Genomic DNA, 15803 nt, shown 5'->3' with positions numbered 1-15803 from the left:
ATTTGAGGAGAATGGTGCTGGATGCAAAAGTTCGTGTTTTGCTGTTGGAGCTGCCGGGTAAGAAAACAGTCACAAAATTAGAGACCTGTTTATCCACAAGCAAATATCAATGCCAACAGCATTAATTTCCACAGATATCAGTCTCTAAAGTGTGTCTGGCTGCCTGGAGCTGGTTCGCCCCAGGAACCCTGGAGGTATTGAAGAAACAATGTATTGTTGTTAAGTTTTGTGATGCAGTTTCTTTTTTGGAGAAGGGTTATGGCACACAGCAGGAGAGTGTGCTCTCTCCTTTAATATCTCTAACTAGAGTCAATTTGTGAAGCAGAGCCCTTTCCTTCTAATCAGGCATTGGCGTCTCGTCTGGGATGCCCAAAAGGGGATTGCCTGTCTGCTGTTTGTGACTGGTGTGTATAGTGTAAAATAATCAAGTTGCTCTAAGAACATACCCAGAGGTAGGGTCACTGATTCCTCCTCCAACAGGAAGCTGACCTGCAAGGCCCCAACATCTGCTATGAATGGCCAGCAGGGCAACAATACCATTCTCTGATTCAGGTCCTCTTACCTGCTGCTCCAGCCATGTGCTCATCCACACTGAGCAGCAGCTCCCATGCTGCGGGCTGAATGTCCCCATACATCTCCTCTGTGAGGATAGGAGCTGCCTTGATTAACAGTGACAAAGGCGCTGGGGACAGGCTCATTACCTACAGAAAATGAAAGTGTATTGCAGAGTTGAGTCAACTATTGTTAGCAAATAACATATTCACTGATTTTACCCTTTTATCTGATCATGAATTAGCCACAGTCTCTGCTTTTAGCTAATTAAATTAACCTGATATGAACATATCATACTCATATGTGAGCATATTTCAGCCTACATGCTGTTTGCTACCTATTCATCTTGACTATCTGCTGTTTGTTAATTGTGATGTAAAACTGGTTCCCTAAGCCCTGTGCCATTGTTGCTGCTCCCTGACTCAGTGACTGAAACTTTGATAAGCTAGAAGGGAAAGCAAAGCTTTTTCAAGATGGCAGCACACACGCTGCTATAAATATTCACACAAGTCTTCACAAACTGCTACTGCAGCAAATTCACAACTGGTATCTAAACACTTCCTATTTTTTACTGATTTTATTTGAGGTATTAGAATACCCAGATACTTAAAGGCAGGACCGGATTAACTCTCCTGTGGGCCGGGGGTTATTAGATTTTGTGGGGCCCCTGTATATAAGTCTTTTCCTAATTTAAAATAAAATGATCACAATTATGGCATCGAGGCTATTAATGCTGTACTAAACTTGCCTTTTAATTAACATAAAGCCATTCTGTGGTTACATTTCTGTCTTAAAACATGTAGAATATAGTTAAGTTAATTCAAAAGAGCCTACTTCTTACCTTAGAACAGTTGTTATATTAGTTTCTTTCTGGGAGGGAGTTTGGGAGCAGGAGGGGGCTCCAGGCTGGGGCAGAGTGTTGGGGTGCAGGAGAGGGTGAGAGGTGCGGGCTCTGGGAGGGAGTTTGGTGCAGGAGGGGATTTTGACCTGGGGCAGAGGGTTGGGGTACAGGAGGGGGTTCGAGGTGCAGGCTCCGGCCGGGAGTCACTTACCACAGGCAGCTCCTGGCCGGTGGCGCAGCTGGCTGCTGGCACTTCTCTGTGCGCCCCTCGGGGAAGGTGGACAGCTGCCCATGGGAGCTGCGGGGACAGTGCTGGGGACGGGGGCAGCGCGCAGAGCCACCTCCCGCCATGAGCCGCAGAGACCTGCCAGCAGCTGGCCGCTTCCGGGAGCAACATGGGGCCATGGAATGCAGGCAGCCTGCTTGAGCCCTGCTATGCCGGGGCCCTGGGCTGCAGCCCCTAAAGCTCCTGCACTAATTTGGCCCTGCTTAAAGGCATAGACTCTAACTTCCTTTCCTTTTCCATTGTTCCTTCAGTTTATTAATGGGATTAGAATTTGCATGTATTTAATGAAATCTTCGGGTGGGATTCTTTTAACTGCTGCTCCAGCTCACTCTTTGGCACATCCTACCCATTTTGGGGATGCCATTTACTTCCACGGGTATTATTCAGGAATAGTCACATACTCCAATAATTCCCACCCTGTGCACAGGCTCAAGGTTCCACAATCCTTTCTCCTCTCCCTGCAAATCCTCCTAAAGGGCAAGGCAGAACCTACCCTAATCAACATGTCACTGTGGTAGGTGATATAGCCAGTACCTGGTGTCTGATGTATTTCAACATTCCAGAGTCCTTCTTTCCTTCCAAGTTGATATCCATTACTCTCTTCTTCAGAGATGGAGTTCTCAGGCATGATTTGTCCGAGCACTGAAAAAGAAATGAAGTTGTTATCTGACAGGCTCTGAGACACCTAGATTGTAAAGCCAGGGAATCTAATTCAAGTGGATTCTGAAGCCAAGGTTCTGAAGCTGTCCATATAAGTCCTTCTGTTCTGGCAGTGCTAGCAGCCAGCGAGATGGCATAAGTAACCCTAATTCTAAAGGGTTTTGTAAAAAAATCTATTTTAATGTTAATTTCCTTAACAAGATCAAGGCAACAGCCAATAAGCCAAGTCAGAAATTTGAATGTGTTCCCTGAAAGTGCCCCAGAACACTCTAATCAAAAGGTTACAAGGGTGTGCATTTTAGAACACAAGTGTTTTAAGAAGGTTAAAAATCAAGAGTCCACAAATTCCAATCTAAAGCCCTCCTAGCCAGGGAGTTTGCAACCCACTGCACCAATCCATCAACTGTTCTATTCCTCTCAGGAAAATGTAAGCAATAGGTACCTGGACATGAATTTACGGCTGCCTGAAAGTCAAACCAAGCTGATTATCATGTAGCCCAGTGACAACGAAAAACGGGATTTACCAGCAAACCTACTGTTGCCAGCCATGATATGTTCAATATCCAGAGCACCACAGTTTCTCCAGCATATTGTGTGGCTTTAGACTTTCCTTCTAATGGTGGTAACCTATCAACTAACACAGGGGTTCTCAACCTGGGGGGTCGTGACCCCCAAGGAGGTTGCAAATAGGTGTCAAGCATTGCAACCATCCTGAGCTTCTCTTATTGCTCAATGAGAGCGTAGTTTCAGCTAGATCCTGGCTAGATGATGGGGAGTTGCCAGAGTGGTCACAGTATGAAAAAGTTTGAGAACCGCTGAGCTAACACATAGAAATAAATGGATTAGATAGAAATAAATGGCATTCGTTTTTTTCCTATGTAAAGATCCCCATCTTTGTGTGTGTATGCACAGATGCCTTATTGCCCAGTGACCATTTCTTTATCCCTATTGTTTGATAGCCTTTACTCTTAAGGCATGGGCCATGAAATGGTATAGCTTACCATTTTGCACTGAAATTCAGTGTTGGAGCTGAAGTAACACCAGGAGTGCAGAATAAGCTCTTTAGCTACTGCTCAGTTACTCTGCCAGGTGCTCATCTCAGGCCTTTTGGCTGGCAGAGGTGACAATTCTAAAGGTTGCTTCCTTTCCTCGGTGCTTAACTGCAGCATTGCAGTTTGCGTCAGACGATATGAACATATGAACACAGTTTAGTGTTCTGAAGAGCAGCGTTTCTGCATTCTTTAATTTGTTTCCTCTCTGCTTTGTTGCATATCAATATATCCATTAATCCAAGTGGACAGGCAACTAATCACCTATTCTGTGATAGGGAAATGTTATGAACTTGCAGAGCAAAAATTTCCACCCGCAGGGATGCTGAAATCTTTGCCCTGATGAGATTATGAAATGAATTTAACAGTGTCAAGGACCCAAATACTTCAGCTTCCAATTACGGGGATACTATTAACACTTGAACATTTGAATGACTCCTACAAGACTCCCATATTACATGTATTCAGAAAATCTGCATCCGGTCTGTTTCAGCTCAGGAATATATAAATATCAGCCAGTTATGGGCCCTGAATGACCCACATACTTCAGCATGTGCCATACTTTAAGCACAAAAGTAGTTCAATTGAAGCCAATGAGACGGTCAAAGGTTTAAAATTTGTCACAAGCTTAGGTACCTTGCTGAACTGGGGCTATAGTTTAGGTGGTATTTACTGGCCTTCTCACCTCCTTCTGCTTTTTGCCTCTTGCCACATTGTTCAGCACATTGTTTTCCCGGAGCGAGTCCACGGTGTCGCCGTACAGCAGTTTGATGGCTCGGACCAGGCGAGCACAGGAGCGGCTGTGGTGGAGGTAGCAGTGCGGGTGGCAGTAATCAATGTGGGTACATATGAAACTCTGCTGGTTGCACAGCAGGATCATGACCTGGAACCCAAAGAGAGGAGGGGTGAGTTACTCAAAGTTACTCAAAATAACTATATGGGGGTGGAGGGACAGATAGCTCAGTGGTTTGAACATTAGCCTGCTAAACTCAGGGTTATGAGTTCAATTCTTGAGGGGACCACTTAGGGATCTGGGGCAAAATCAGTACTTGGTCCTGCTAGTGAAGGCAGGGGGCTGGACTCAATAATCTTTCAGGGTCACTTCCAGTTCTATGAGATAGGTACATCTCCATATATTATTATTTAGGAGCACTAGTCTGGTGGTGAGAGAATGCCCAAGACGACCAGCATTCCCCTCATTTCATGTAAAGACTGTTTTGTCACTGACACCAGTGAAATAAAAGGGGAAGGCCAGGGTAAGAAACTGTCAAATATTTGAACATCATTAAACACCGGCAGCCCCACCACAGTTTTGAGTCAGTTCCTTTCAGGGAGGGGAGCATTAGGGCATCCCCTCTTCTCAAAATAGGAATAAACCCAGCTCCCTAGGTTGACATCTGAGATGGAACCTCCTAGGGGCTCCCTGCAGCTGCTGCCTCTGAAGGGTAGGAGCAGCTCCTGCAGCACGTGGGCACTGGAGGGCACCTTCAGATCCTGCACTGTGGGACAAGACAGGCACTATTGAAACCCCTCTTTACCCCAAGTACTTAGCAGTGAAATACTCAAAGCCAACAGGGAGGGGGCGGGGGACAAAGGGACCCCCACCCCCCACTCATTTACCTGCTAGAGAGGAGGTGCTGTGCATTAACAAACCCCCTGCCCCAGCACTGCCAACCCCAAACATTCAAAAATCATGAGTCAGGCCCCCAGAAATTGTGAGATGGACTCAAAAATCATGCGTTTTTAAATTATCTATATTCTAATTTGCTTTTCAGCTTTTTACCTCACTTCTATTGATGTCAATAAGGAGCAACCCCACTAAAGTCAGTATATTTACACCAGTGTAAAACTGGAGTGAGATCAGAATCTCATTGCTTGCTGCAGGTCAAAGTCCGTTCCCCTACTCGTGTTGAGCAGTAACTTACTCCACCAGTTGTGGCAATAAGAATACCAGAATTTGGCCTTACACAAGTTGTAGGGCGAAATGAATACCAACGCGGTTGTGTACAGAAAAGGGCTTGGACCTGGTGTTCCCTTTGAAAAATTTGTTAATGACTGCTAAATAAAGCAGGTTTACTCAGAGAGTCTGTTTTTTTTTTACCCTGGTTTTATTCCACAGAGCAACAATATCTCCTGCTTATTAGAGACGTTGATCACTGCGTGACATTAATTGCAGTACACACTCCTTAAAATTCTCCAGGCTTTCATCTATGTATACTAAATACCAGACAGGCACAGTCACGGAAATATTCTTAGCTCCCTCCGATCTATACCCTACATTGATGAGTGTGACTACCCTCCCATAATGGGAAAATGTGCTACTGCCCTCTACACCTTGCTGGCCAGATGCACATGATCAAGTCATCCACCAATGACTGCACCTTTTAGTGTTTCATAATACTAGGAGTCAAACAAATGTACTGACATTTCTAAGGTGGGTGTGACCATAACTGGCACTACAGCAGTGCCTGGCAGCGAGGATGGACTAGTCGTTAGGGACCAGGCTAGGACTGGGAACGCCTGGGTTCAATTTCCTGGAAGATTTTGAGCAAGTCACTTGGGTCTGTCTGAGTCTCAGCTCCCCACCTGCAACATGGGGATAATAGCACGGTTGTGTTGTGAGGATAAATACATGGAAGACGGTGAGACGCTCAGCTGCAATGGCCATGGGGGCTATATAACTCAGGTGAATCCTGTCTTCTTTTTAAGTGAATTTACAATTTGCAAAGGTACCCAGATTAGGAACTCTTAAGGTAGAGAGATAGGGCCCAACTGAGATTGCAGCTCTATTGTGTTAAGTGCTGTACACACACATATCAAGGGGTGATCCCAGGCCAAAGAGCTTAACATCTAAATAAAGGAGACAGTCAAATGGTGGGAGAAAAGAAGTATTCTCTCCATTTTACAGATGGGGAGCAGCCACTCTTTAACGGCTGCAGCCTACAGACACTTTAAAGCCCTAACGCTATGCTAACTAAGCATGAATCGTGAACAGTTTACCACTAGTGTATCATAATAATTCATTTTGAACCCTGAAAGTGCTAGGTCTGAGAGCATCACGAGGGACCGGTACTTACATGAAGCCACGACATGTTCCGATGGTAATTCTCCTCTGTGCCTGTGTTACTCAGCACTTCAGGCTCAATGCTGGGCTCACTTGCACTCCAAGGGCTCCCTTCTTCAAAAGAAAAATACCCCAAAATGTGGTGGTTTTCACTGCTACCCATGTGTTTAAAAGCTAGGGAAAGTGCTTGTAAGCCAGGCCAGCCTTGCTGAGACCAATCACAGTACACAGAACCTGCTGTATTACATAGGGTGACTTTGGAACCCTCCTCCCCCTTGCCATCAGCTGGACTGGCAACTACAAGCACCATTCACAGTCACTGTTAATTTGCCAACTAGTCAGTGGTGAGCATTGTTCCCTTTTTTGGGAGAGGGGAGGGAGTAAAAACAATGGAAAGAAATTCCTTGTATCACTAAGATGCTGCAAATTGTTGGTTCAATGATCTGCATTGACTGGGCTCTGTGGTTAAAACCATCAACAAAAATCCAACCTGAAGTGGAATCAGACTGCTGCTTTTGCCACCACCAGGCAATGTCACTGTTACGTGCCCAGGAGAAGACACTAATATAAATGAGGATGAAAGGGGAAAAAAATCCACACTCTATGCACGCTAATTCTAGAGAACTAGGGCAAGGGAGAGAGCTCTGACTTCTCACTGAGCTGATCCCAGTGTTTCCGGCAGCCACTTATTGCCTAGGGATCTTCCATAATGCCCACGTTTTAGAACTGAAGTTGCTTTTGGAAACATTTTACCATAAATATCACTAAGGGTGGCTCTGGCTTAACTCAGATTAGTCTTGTCTTCTTTTTCAAGTGAATTTATGATTTGCAAAGGTATCCAGATTAGGAACTAGCTCTCCTATTTATCCACAAGAGAGGTACAACATGGGCAAAGCAGACGGGGTCAGAAGGGCCTCTGAGGTTGGGAGATTAGTTCAGCCTCAGTCTTTATCCAATCCTTGACCTCTTTGTTAATGTCCCTATCACTTTGTGCCAATTGCGATGGAGATTTCTTGTGATGTGGAGACCATTTTGTTCTTATCAAATAAATGTATAAAGGACTAATTTTTTGAAGATGGAGGCCGTTATATATAAACTAATTTTACATTCTACATATATGAATAGATACCTATTACACTCTCAAATGACATATATGTCTGGAATATTATATGATATAATATAGACTATAAAATGTACACACATATAATATCATACAATATAAAATGTGCATGTATACATATACAATATCTACTATCATGGAAAATAAAATATCATATATAACAATGATATTTTATATATATATTACATATCATGGCATATATATAATATATATGATTTGTAAATGTCATATATTTGTATCATATGATTTTTGTGTGCGTGTACCTCCTCCTAAGCACAGCATGAATTTGGCTGGCAGTCTGGTAAATGCCAGTATTTTAAGAGTTCATACACTAACGCTGAGATTTAAATTGACAACCTTTGTGTGGAATAGAATTTACATTCCAGTGTGCACCAGTGGCAAGATTTGAACTCTGGCCTTCCTGGGTGTTAGCTTATGCAATCCATGAAGAGGAAAAGACAGCTGCTTAACTCAGAGAGATGGAGATTTCTCCTACTCTAATGAATCTTTATATTTATTTATTGTTTCTGGACCTGCTTTAATCATTTCAGAATCTGGATGCTGCCTAGCAGCCCCGCTCCCTTTTTAGCCCATCTCATCTATGTTACCTATGTCAGTGACAGTGTCCCTGCTGTGGGACAGCTGCAGCTCCTCATTCTCAGACTCTGAGTCCTGCCGTGATAACTTGGTGCTCTTTAGGCTGCCGGCCCGGCGAATGCTGGACAGAGAACCCCCCTTCTTCACCCGGAAACTGCGGGTTCCTTTAATCTGGAGCAAGCGGGAGCCTCCTATCCTGATCTTCCTGCTGGGAACTGTATTAAAAGAATAAAAGAGGACTTTTTTCCCCTTAATTTTCCCCCATTTAAAAAAAATCCTAGCCCACCCTTCTCCCCCGACTCCTTGTCAGCCTATATTGCAGCACCTTTACTTCTGTCAAGGAAGATGGGCAAGAGGCTCCCTCCAAAGCCAGCGCCAATGCAGTTCTATCAATCACTCAGTATGGGAGCTTTACAGAAATGTGCTCAGAATCTTCTTTCGTGGAGACATGTTACATCAGATCTGGGCTTGTTTATACTTGGGATTAACCCTGCTTTGACCACTGATGTCCAGCAAATGTGTAAACTGCACTGATAGAAACTCCAAGCAAAGACAAGGAACACCACAACTGGCACTGATAGAGTTAATTCCTGCTTGAAACTCGAGTAGACTCAACTGGTGCCAACTGTGGCTTTCTTTGCTCACCGTTGGAATTTGCACTGGTGCACATACAACAGCTGCTGTCCACCAGTGGTTGAATGCCAAGTGCAGACATGGCTTCTCTGACAAACCTATCCTCCTGCTGACTCAAGGTCTGCAAACCCAGATCTGCCCCTGGAGCAGGATCATCTAGTTCATTCACACAGCATTTATGACTGCAGATAGCTAGCCTGATTCGCCAGATTAGTAGTATAGTACGCGTTACTTCTTTGAAGTTATATTTGCATAAATCCCTGTCTTTGCATGATACTCTTCATCATTAGAATGCTTTAAAGGAAAAACAGCATGTAGTTCCTCTCCTTCAGACAAAGCAGCAGCTTTCAGGCACTAAAAATACATCTACTGACACTTTGTGTTTCTGATGAGCACAAACATGAAATGGTTCAATGTTCAAAGCACCGATCATTTGCATTTTATTCTCCTCTTATTTCAAAGGCAAAACAATGGCAGCACATGAGTCCAAATGTTGCAACACTCAGTCATTAAACTGTTGATCTATTCAGAGAAGAACATACAAGATCACCTTTCGGTGCACTGTAGAGACTGGACTGGTGTACACCTTTTGGTATAAAATAGGTAAGAAAAATATATATATGTAATTATCTTTGGACTTGAAAAATCAGTCTTCTGAGCCTTGAAAATCCCTCTGATTTCTCCAGCTTTATATCCTCCTACCCTCACCCACAAACCCATTTTGGTGGCTAACATCCTATTGATGGAAAAGGGCTGGATGGGTCTCCTTTTTGGAGCTAATCAGCACTGCTCATTAGTCAGCTGGACAGATCACTGTTGAGTGATTTGAGAATCTCCCTCCCAGTGTCTGAACTGAGACTTAACTCACAGCTGGCTAGATTCTGGTCAACCTCAGCACAGCTGGCTAGATTCCCCTGAAACGCACAGCTGTTTTAGCACAGCTAGCCACATTTCATGAAGTCTGTAGAAACCTCTTAGCACACAATTAGTACATAAAACTTTCTGGGGGCTACTTGTTAATCTAAATTAGTATATCTATGCTTTGGACCTACCTGTAGGAGGTTAGACACAGTAAAATCGTAGTTTTTGCATAGACGTTAAGACAAACCTGCGGTTGACCATCAAGCAAAGTAATTACCACTCAAGAGGAGATGAAAGGAAATAAACGGATTAGTACTTGTCAAAGAGATTGGGGGTAAAGAGGCCTGTCCTTTTGTCACTGCAGGTGAGAAAAATTTAGTTACAGTCACACAACAACAATTTTCAGCTAGACAATTATAGATTCAGAAAGACGCCTTTGAATCTGCTATGTTTTAGCCGAGGTAAATTCCCAGTAGAGTAGGCTGTAGTCAGAGCAAAGAACACTTTAAAAAAATAATATCTTGTATTTGGTTTAGCCTATTTCAGAACAAAATATCGCAAAGCACTTTGCTAATGTATAAACGGAAACACAGCCTCTATATAGGGATCACTTTTCCCACCACTAAAATGCAGCTGCCTCTGGGTGCAACGTAGCGGCTTTGTAAAACGTGCACAGCAATACTACACCAAACCTTAGGGCAAGAAGTGAAGAAGGACCCCCATGCTTTACTGAAACTGCAGGGAGAATTTAGTTAAGCAGAATGAGCTGGAACTATTCTTGAGGGAAAAAAAGATTTTACATTGTATCCAAAAGTGTGCTGCACAGTAACCAGGCAGGGGCAAACCTAATTTCCATGTTACCACCACCACCATTTCTTGCAGCACCTAATGTTTTGAGGAGCCTCCTGTTCACGTACTCTGCCAGCCCAACCTTGCTTTCCTCAGAAGATCTGATGGCATCACAGCACAAGGTGGTTGCAGGCAGTTGCTATGGAAGCCTTTTTAAAATTTAAAGTTGCAGCCACCTAGTTCATAAGGGACTTCTCATCCTGATTTATTTGGCAACATCAAATTCTGGAGATTTGTGTGTTCTGGGGCTGCTAACAAGAGTCAAGAAGAAAAGGAAGTGGGTTATGTGAGAAATCTTCAAGATGACTCTATGCAGCTTGATGGGAAGCTGCCTTCGCTATTAGGAGCTCTCCCATTCCACATATTTTTGGAGGCAGTTTTACACATGATTCTTGGAAACGTTTCATGTATGAATGTATCTACTTGTGAATGGAATCACAGCTCAACCATGAGCGTGAATGCAATGCCGGCCTGACCCAAAGCCCTTCATAGTCAAGGGAAATCTCATGCTTGACTTCAAAGGCAAGCTACAACTGTGGATACTCTTGGATGGTCTGCATTGTTTAGCATGCAAGTATAATTCTTCACAAGATCACAAACCATAAATCCCATCCATTTAAAAAAAACATTGTTACAGAATGTCTATGTCTTTACATGTCTGTTATGATAGAGATTTTAAACAGTTTACCTTGCAAATGTTCTAAAACAACAAACTGGACTGTCATTTACAGGTAACTGTCCAGAGCACTGAGTCTCTAATAGCAAATGTCAAGTAACTACTGACTGCATATTGTATTGCAACACTTGTACCATCATATAGTATGGGGATTTTGCATGAGATGGTTTTAAAATGGAAAACATTCTGCTGCCCTCAGCAAACACAGTGAGCTTGAGCGTTGCTTGTACAGTACGCAATACGTTGGTAATATTAACCTGCTAGCCATCAAGAGCCACATAGGTATGTGTTTTTCATGTGGTAGTAAAGAACCAAAAAAGATCAGGGGTTAAACCACTAATTCTGTTAAAGGCCATGACCTCTGAACAGGTAGGGATTTTCACAGAAGGGTCCAATCTTTCGGCCCATGTGTGGTTTTTATCCCACATTGAAGAATGGTATCCGAAAATACAAAAATCAATTCAAATATTGATACTTCTAACTGAGCATTGCACCAAAATATGCAAACGGTGTAAATTCAGTAGTTTTTTAGAACCCCTGTTTGGTTCTGCTAATATCATTATCCTGATGACTTAAAAATGTTTGTTTTCCACACATAACATATGCAAAGTTGCAGCTCCATAATTATTCAAGCCATGTGGCTCTATGGCTTCCTGCTTTTTAACACAGTCTATGGAAATGAAGAGACATAAAATACAGCATCACATAACAAGCCCTGAGAACATGAAAGCGTCACTCTGCTGACAAACCTTTCTTCTCTTCGCAGCCAGTGTCAGATTTAAGCGTGTGACTGCTGCTGTGCAGGGAGTCTTTTGAATCTTCATTTTCATCCAGAATCCCAGCAAAGCTGATCTTCCTCTCATACCTGTGCCTGTCCAGCTCAGGGTCCAGACGCAACCTGCAACTCTCCAAGTCCTGTAGCATCATGTGGACCATAGAAACACGTGAATAGCGTGAGCTCTTATACTTTTCTCCAGCAACAAAATATTATCATTATATCAAGAACTGCCCTCAAATGGAAATCCTACTTCTACCATCTGGAACTAAATTCCCAGTTAACCTAATCCCTTCGTATCTAACCTACACTGACACATTTTCAAATCCCGATTGAATTTGGATCTCAACTCCTGTATGCTCAATGCAAGGGGATATTGTTCTGCTGGAAAATATTAATAGCTGCCATCAACTGGGCCTCTGATCTATAGATGATCACAGATCTGGTTAAAGATGATGAGTATGCTAATTACCCTTCCTTCAGGCTAAATGGATAGAGCAATAGAATGCCCCTTTATGTACTGATAGTTGGAGGGTATTGCCCGAGCCACTAGGCTGCATGAACAGTGTGGTCAGCGGGATTTTCCTGGGACTGGTGGCAAACACAGGGAGGTTAGAGGATTGGTTGCAACAGGCTATGTGTGCGTGTGTATGTGTGCGTGTACGCGCCAGAGGCAGAAAAACAAAGAAAACGCCAGCAGACAGCAAGAGAAGCAGTCATGAGCATGGCCGTCACAGAGAGTAGAGAGACAGAGCTCCTTGGGCACAGAGCTGACTAGAGAGGCAAATTTGTAAATGGTGAGCAAGGAAACTGCCTGCTGTTTGTTTCTGCTGCTTTCAAGAAAACAGGAATGTGTGTTCTTTCTTGGTAAACAAACAGGACAGTGCCTGACTCGGATCATCCATTTCTGTTCTTGGCAGAAACAACCCTGCAATGCCCTGAACACTGACTAACCATTCGATCCAAAGGGGCAACATTACAATTATACCAGTATTCAGATATACACATCCATTCCCCTTAGCAGAGACTGTAAAAAAGGCAGGTTAAACACATAGGGTTCTGTTTTCAAGATGGCTGGCGAGAAGCACATACAGTGAGTGCAGTTAAAAAGCCCCACTCGTTTATAATTTTATTCACAACATCCACTTGGTGACACTGATACCTTGGAGACTGTTCAGCATGAAAACCACTAGGGTATAGAAATGTAAAATGGCAGAGTTACTTGTCAGGCTTAACAGGGGAAGAGGTGTTATAGTAAACGAGGGGTAATCAATTATTTTTTGTCAAGGTCCAAATTTCTTGGCCAAGGTATAGTCAAGGTCCAGACTCCAGAAAAAAATAATACAAAAACAATAACAATAATGATAATAAGTAAATAAAAAGATTTTTGGGTCTGTTCAAAAGCATCTGGTTGTCCGGATTTGGCACACGGTCTGCCTATAGACTATCTCTGTAGTAAACTGTCTTAAAACAATCCAAAAAGTTAATCATGAGGAAATATAAGTTTATTTTCTCACACTCAGGAGATTTTGCCCATGGGTGCTCAGCTGTAATTCCTACTGAAGTTACTAGGAGTTAATAGGGGTGTGTGAAGTTCTGTTACATTAAAAGCTGCTTTGAAAAAAGTGAATTTTCCCAAACACAAAAACATACACAAACATACAAAAGAGTAGAAACATTACAGACTTAGTGGTGCTGAACATGTGTAACTGCTTTGCATGAGAGAAATTAGACCAGTTACAGCCCTTAGAACACTTGTAGAACACTTTGCAGCCCCTTAGAAAACCTCCAAAATGGTCTAACAGATGATATAATAAGTGATAAGAACAATGACTTTTCCAGCCTTAAACAATCAGTTTGTTGGGCACCTTGATTCACTGGGAATTGGGCACCTCAACCCCATTAGGCAGCGCTGAAAATCCTAGTTTAACTGGTTTAGTCTAAACAAATGTGGATGCAGACTAGCTGAAAGGGTTCGATTCATCTTTCACTGCCCACCCCCCCATTCCCAGTGTACCCCTGGCTTTATGAAAACTCCCACAACATACTGCTTCTGGTAGATGACCCAGGAACTGTAAGAGAGGCATTCAGATCACATTGCAACTGAAATGATTTTGGACACAAGGCAAAACTTAAAGCAATTCAGCCCGACTAGTTTGGATGGAGTGAACTGTTTTTGGGTAAACTGGCTCATCATTATTGGTTCAGGTACAAACAGTTTAGTTCTCTAGTCTAGACAAGGCCCCACTGACATGCGTGGAATCTACAAATGCTTAGAACATCTCAGAATCAGCCACTCATTTAGTTTCAGAGTACCACTCATTTAGGTGTTTTCACTGCAGACTTAACTCCGGCTCTTATCCAGGTTTATGTCTGCAAAAAGCTGCTCTGCTAGCAACTTAGCTTTATCAGCAACAACAGCAAAATTATTAATCGGCAGCATTTCTGTCTGGCTCAAAGACATAGATCCCTACAGATCCTAATTACCCAGGATGTTCTTACTTTCAACATAGCTGTTTTAGTAAGATGCATTTCCACCTCTAAGACCCTGTGGTTTTGTAACACAGTTTTGTAACATTGCCATTTATTACATAGTGAAAATGTCAATAAAGAGCCATGTTGATTTCTTCCCTTTGGCTGATTCACTTCATTGGAGGTCTGTAAAAGATTTTAGCAATCAACTTCAAACTCTCATGGCCGTGATGCCACATCATGTCGGCCTGTCAGGTAAACTGTTATTAGTGATGTACTGAGATTTGGGTCTAAGGCTATGTCTACACTACTGCGGTAAGTCGACCTAAGCTATGCAACTCCAGATACGTGAATAACGTAGCTGGAGTTGATGTACCTTAGGTTGAGTTACCACGGGGTCTATACCACGGGGGGTCGACGGGAGAAAATCTCCCGTCAACTTACCTTACTCTTCTCGTTGGGGGTAGAGTACAGGGATTGACTGGAGAGCGATCTGCAGTCGATTTGGCGGGTCTTTACTAGATCCACTAAATCGACCGCCAGTGGATTGATCTCAAGAGCATTGATCCCTGCCGTAGCGTGGACCTGCCCTGTGACTCTCATTAACATTAATAGGAATGGTGTGTCTTAACCGTTCAGCCTTCTGTGGAAACTTCACTGCAATTAAATCCCTGCCACCAATCTATCCTTTTCATCAGGTGTATGAGGAAAATAACCTCATGGGAACTTCTTAATCTCTAATTCCTATGGCTCACTTACCACGAGAGGCTCAGTACGTGGCCTGGGCATGTAGGGAAAGGTCTCTCGAAGGAAGGTGGTGATCTCCAAGAGAAGTTGGCATGCTGCCATCTTCAGGGCAAAAGGGCAACAACATTTGGTAGGGTTCACAGTGCCTGGGAAATGAGATTTGCTTGGTAAGAGAAAACACGATACAAAATTTGGAACCAAGAATTGATGGACACACATGGTGCACAATGCAAGGTGCATATGAAAAGTGTTATGATTAAATTCTAGACTCCTATATTCCTTTTCTAATATTAAAAGGACAGATCCATGCACGTATCTATCTGTCAGCACAAATCCCATATACCGTGTGATATGTTATCAAAACATCTGCTAACTTAAAGTGGTCTCAAAATATAAACTCTACATACAAAACTATATATTAGCATACCACAGATTTAGAAAGAGATACTCTTATGCCCTTTACACCTTTGCATTCAGCCAAATAGATTGCAATTATGGCTAAGCTTGTGTCCTCAATGAAGATGAACTCAAACCAATAACAAATCAGCAGTCATCTTAAGTGAGATTATCATGGCAATAATCTTGGGAAGGGTAGCATCATTGTCGCGCTTGTTCTTTTTA

The 15803-nt window shown here is 43.0% G+C and overlaps 1 protein-coding gene across 15 annotated transcripts in view; it reads right to left on the bottom strand.

The window, feature by feature from the left end:
• The window catches only part of UNC80 (unc-80 homolog, NALCN channel complex subunit), a 175886-nt gene that overhangs the window by 72175 nt on the left and 87908 nt on the right, over nt 1-15803 (bottom strand). For 12 of the 15 annotated variants that reach the window (XM_065561073.1, XM_065561060.1, XM_065561071.1 and 9 more), the window contains exons 25-31: nt 15195-15328; nt 11938-12103; nt 8181-8384; nt 6466-6566; nt 4074-4271; nt 2214-2321; nt 563-701 (exon numbers count right to left, since the gene is read on the bottom strand). In XM_065561073.1, coding sequence (XP_065417145.1) covers nt 563-701; nt 2214-2321; nt 4074-4271; nt 6466-6566; nt 8181-8384; nt 11938-12103; nt 15195-15328 — 1050 coding nt within the window. The remainder of the gene's footprint in view (nt 1-562; nt 702-2213; nt 2322-4073; nt 4272-6465; nt 6567-8180; nt 8385-11937; nt 12104-15194; nt 15329-15803) is intronic. The other 3 variants (XM_065561072.1, XM_065561075.1, XM_065561074.1) reach the window with 1 other exon arrangement.

Source organism: Chrysemys picta, chromosome 11 (genome assembly GCF_011386835.1).
Source record: "Chrysemys picta bellii isolate R12L10 chromosome 11, ASM1138683v2, whole genome shotgun sequence".
NCBI lineage: Eukaryota > Metazoa > Chordata > Testudines > Emydidae > Chrysemys > Chrysemys picta.
This window is presented reverse-complemented; position numbering and strand designations above follow the sequence as displayed.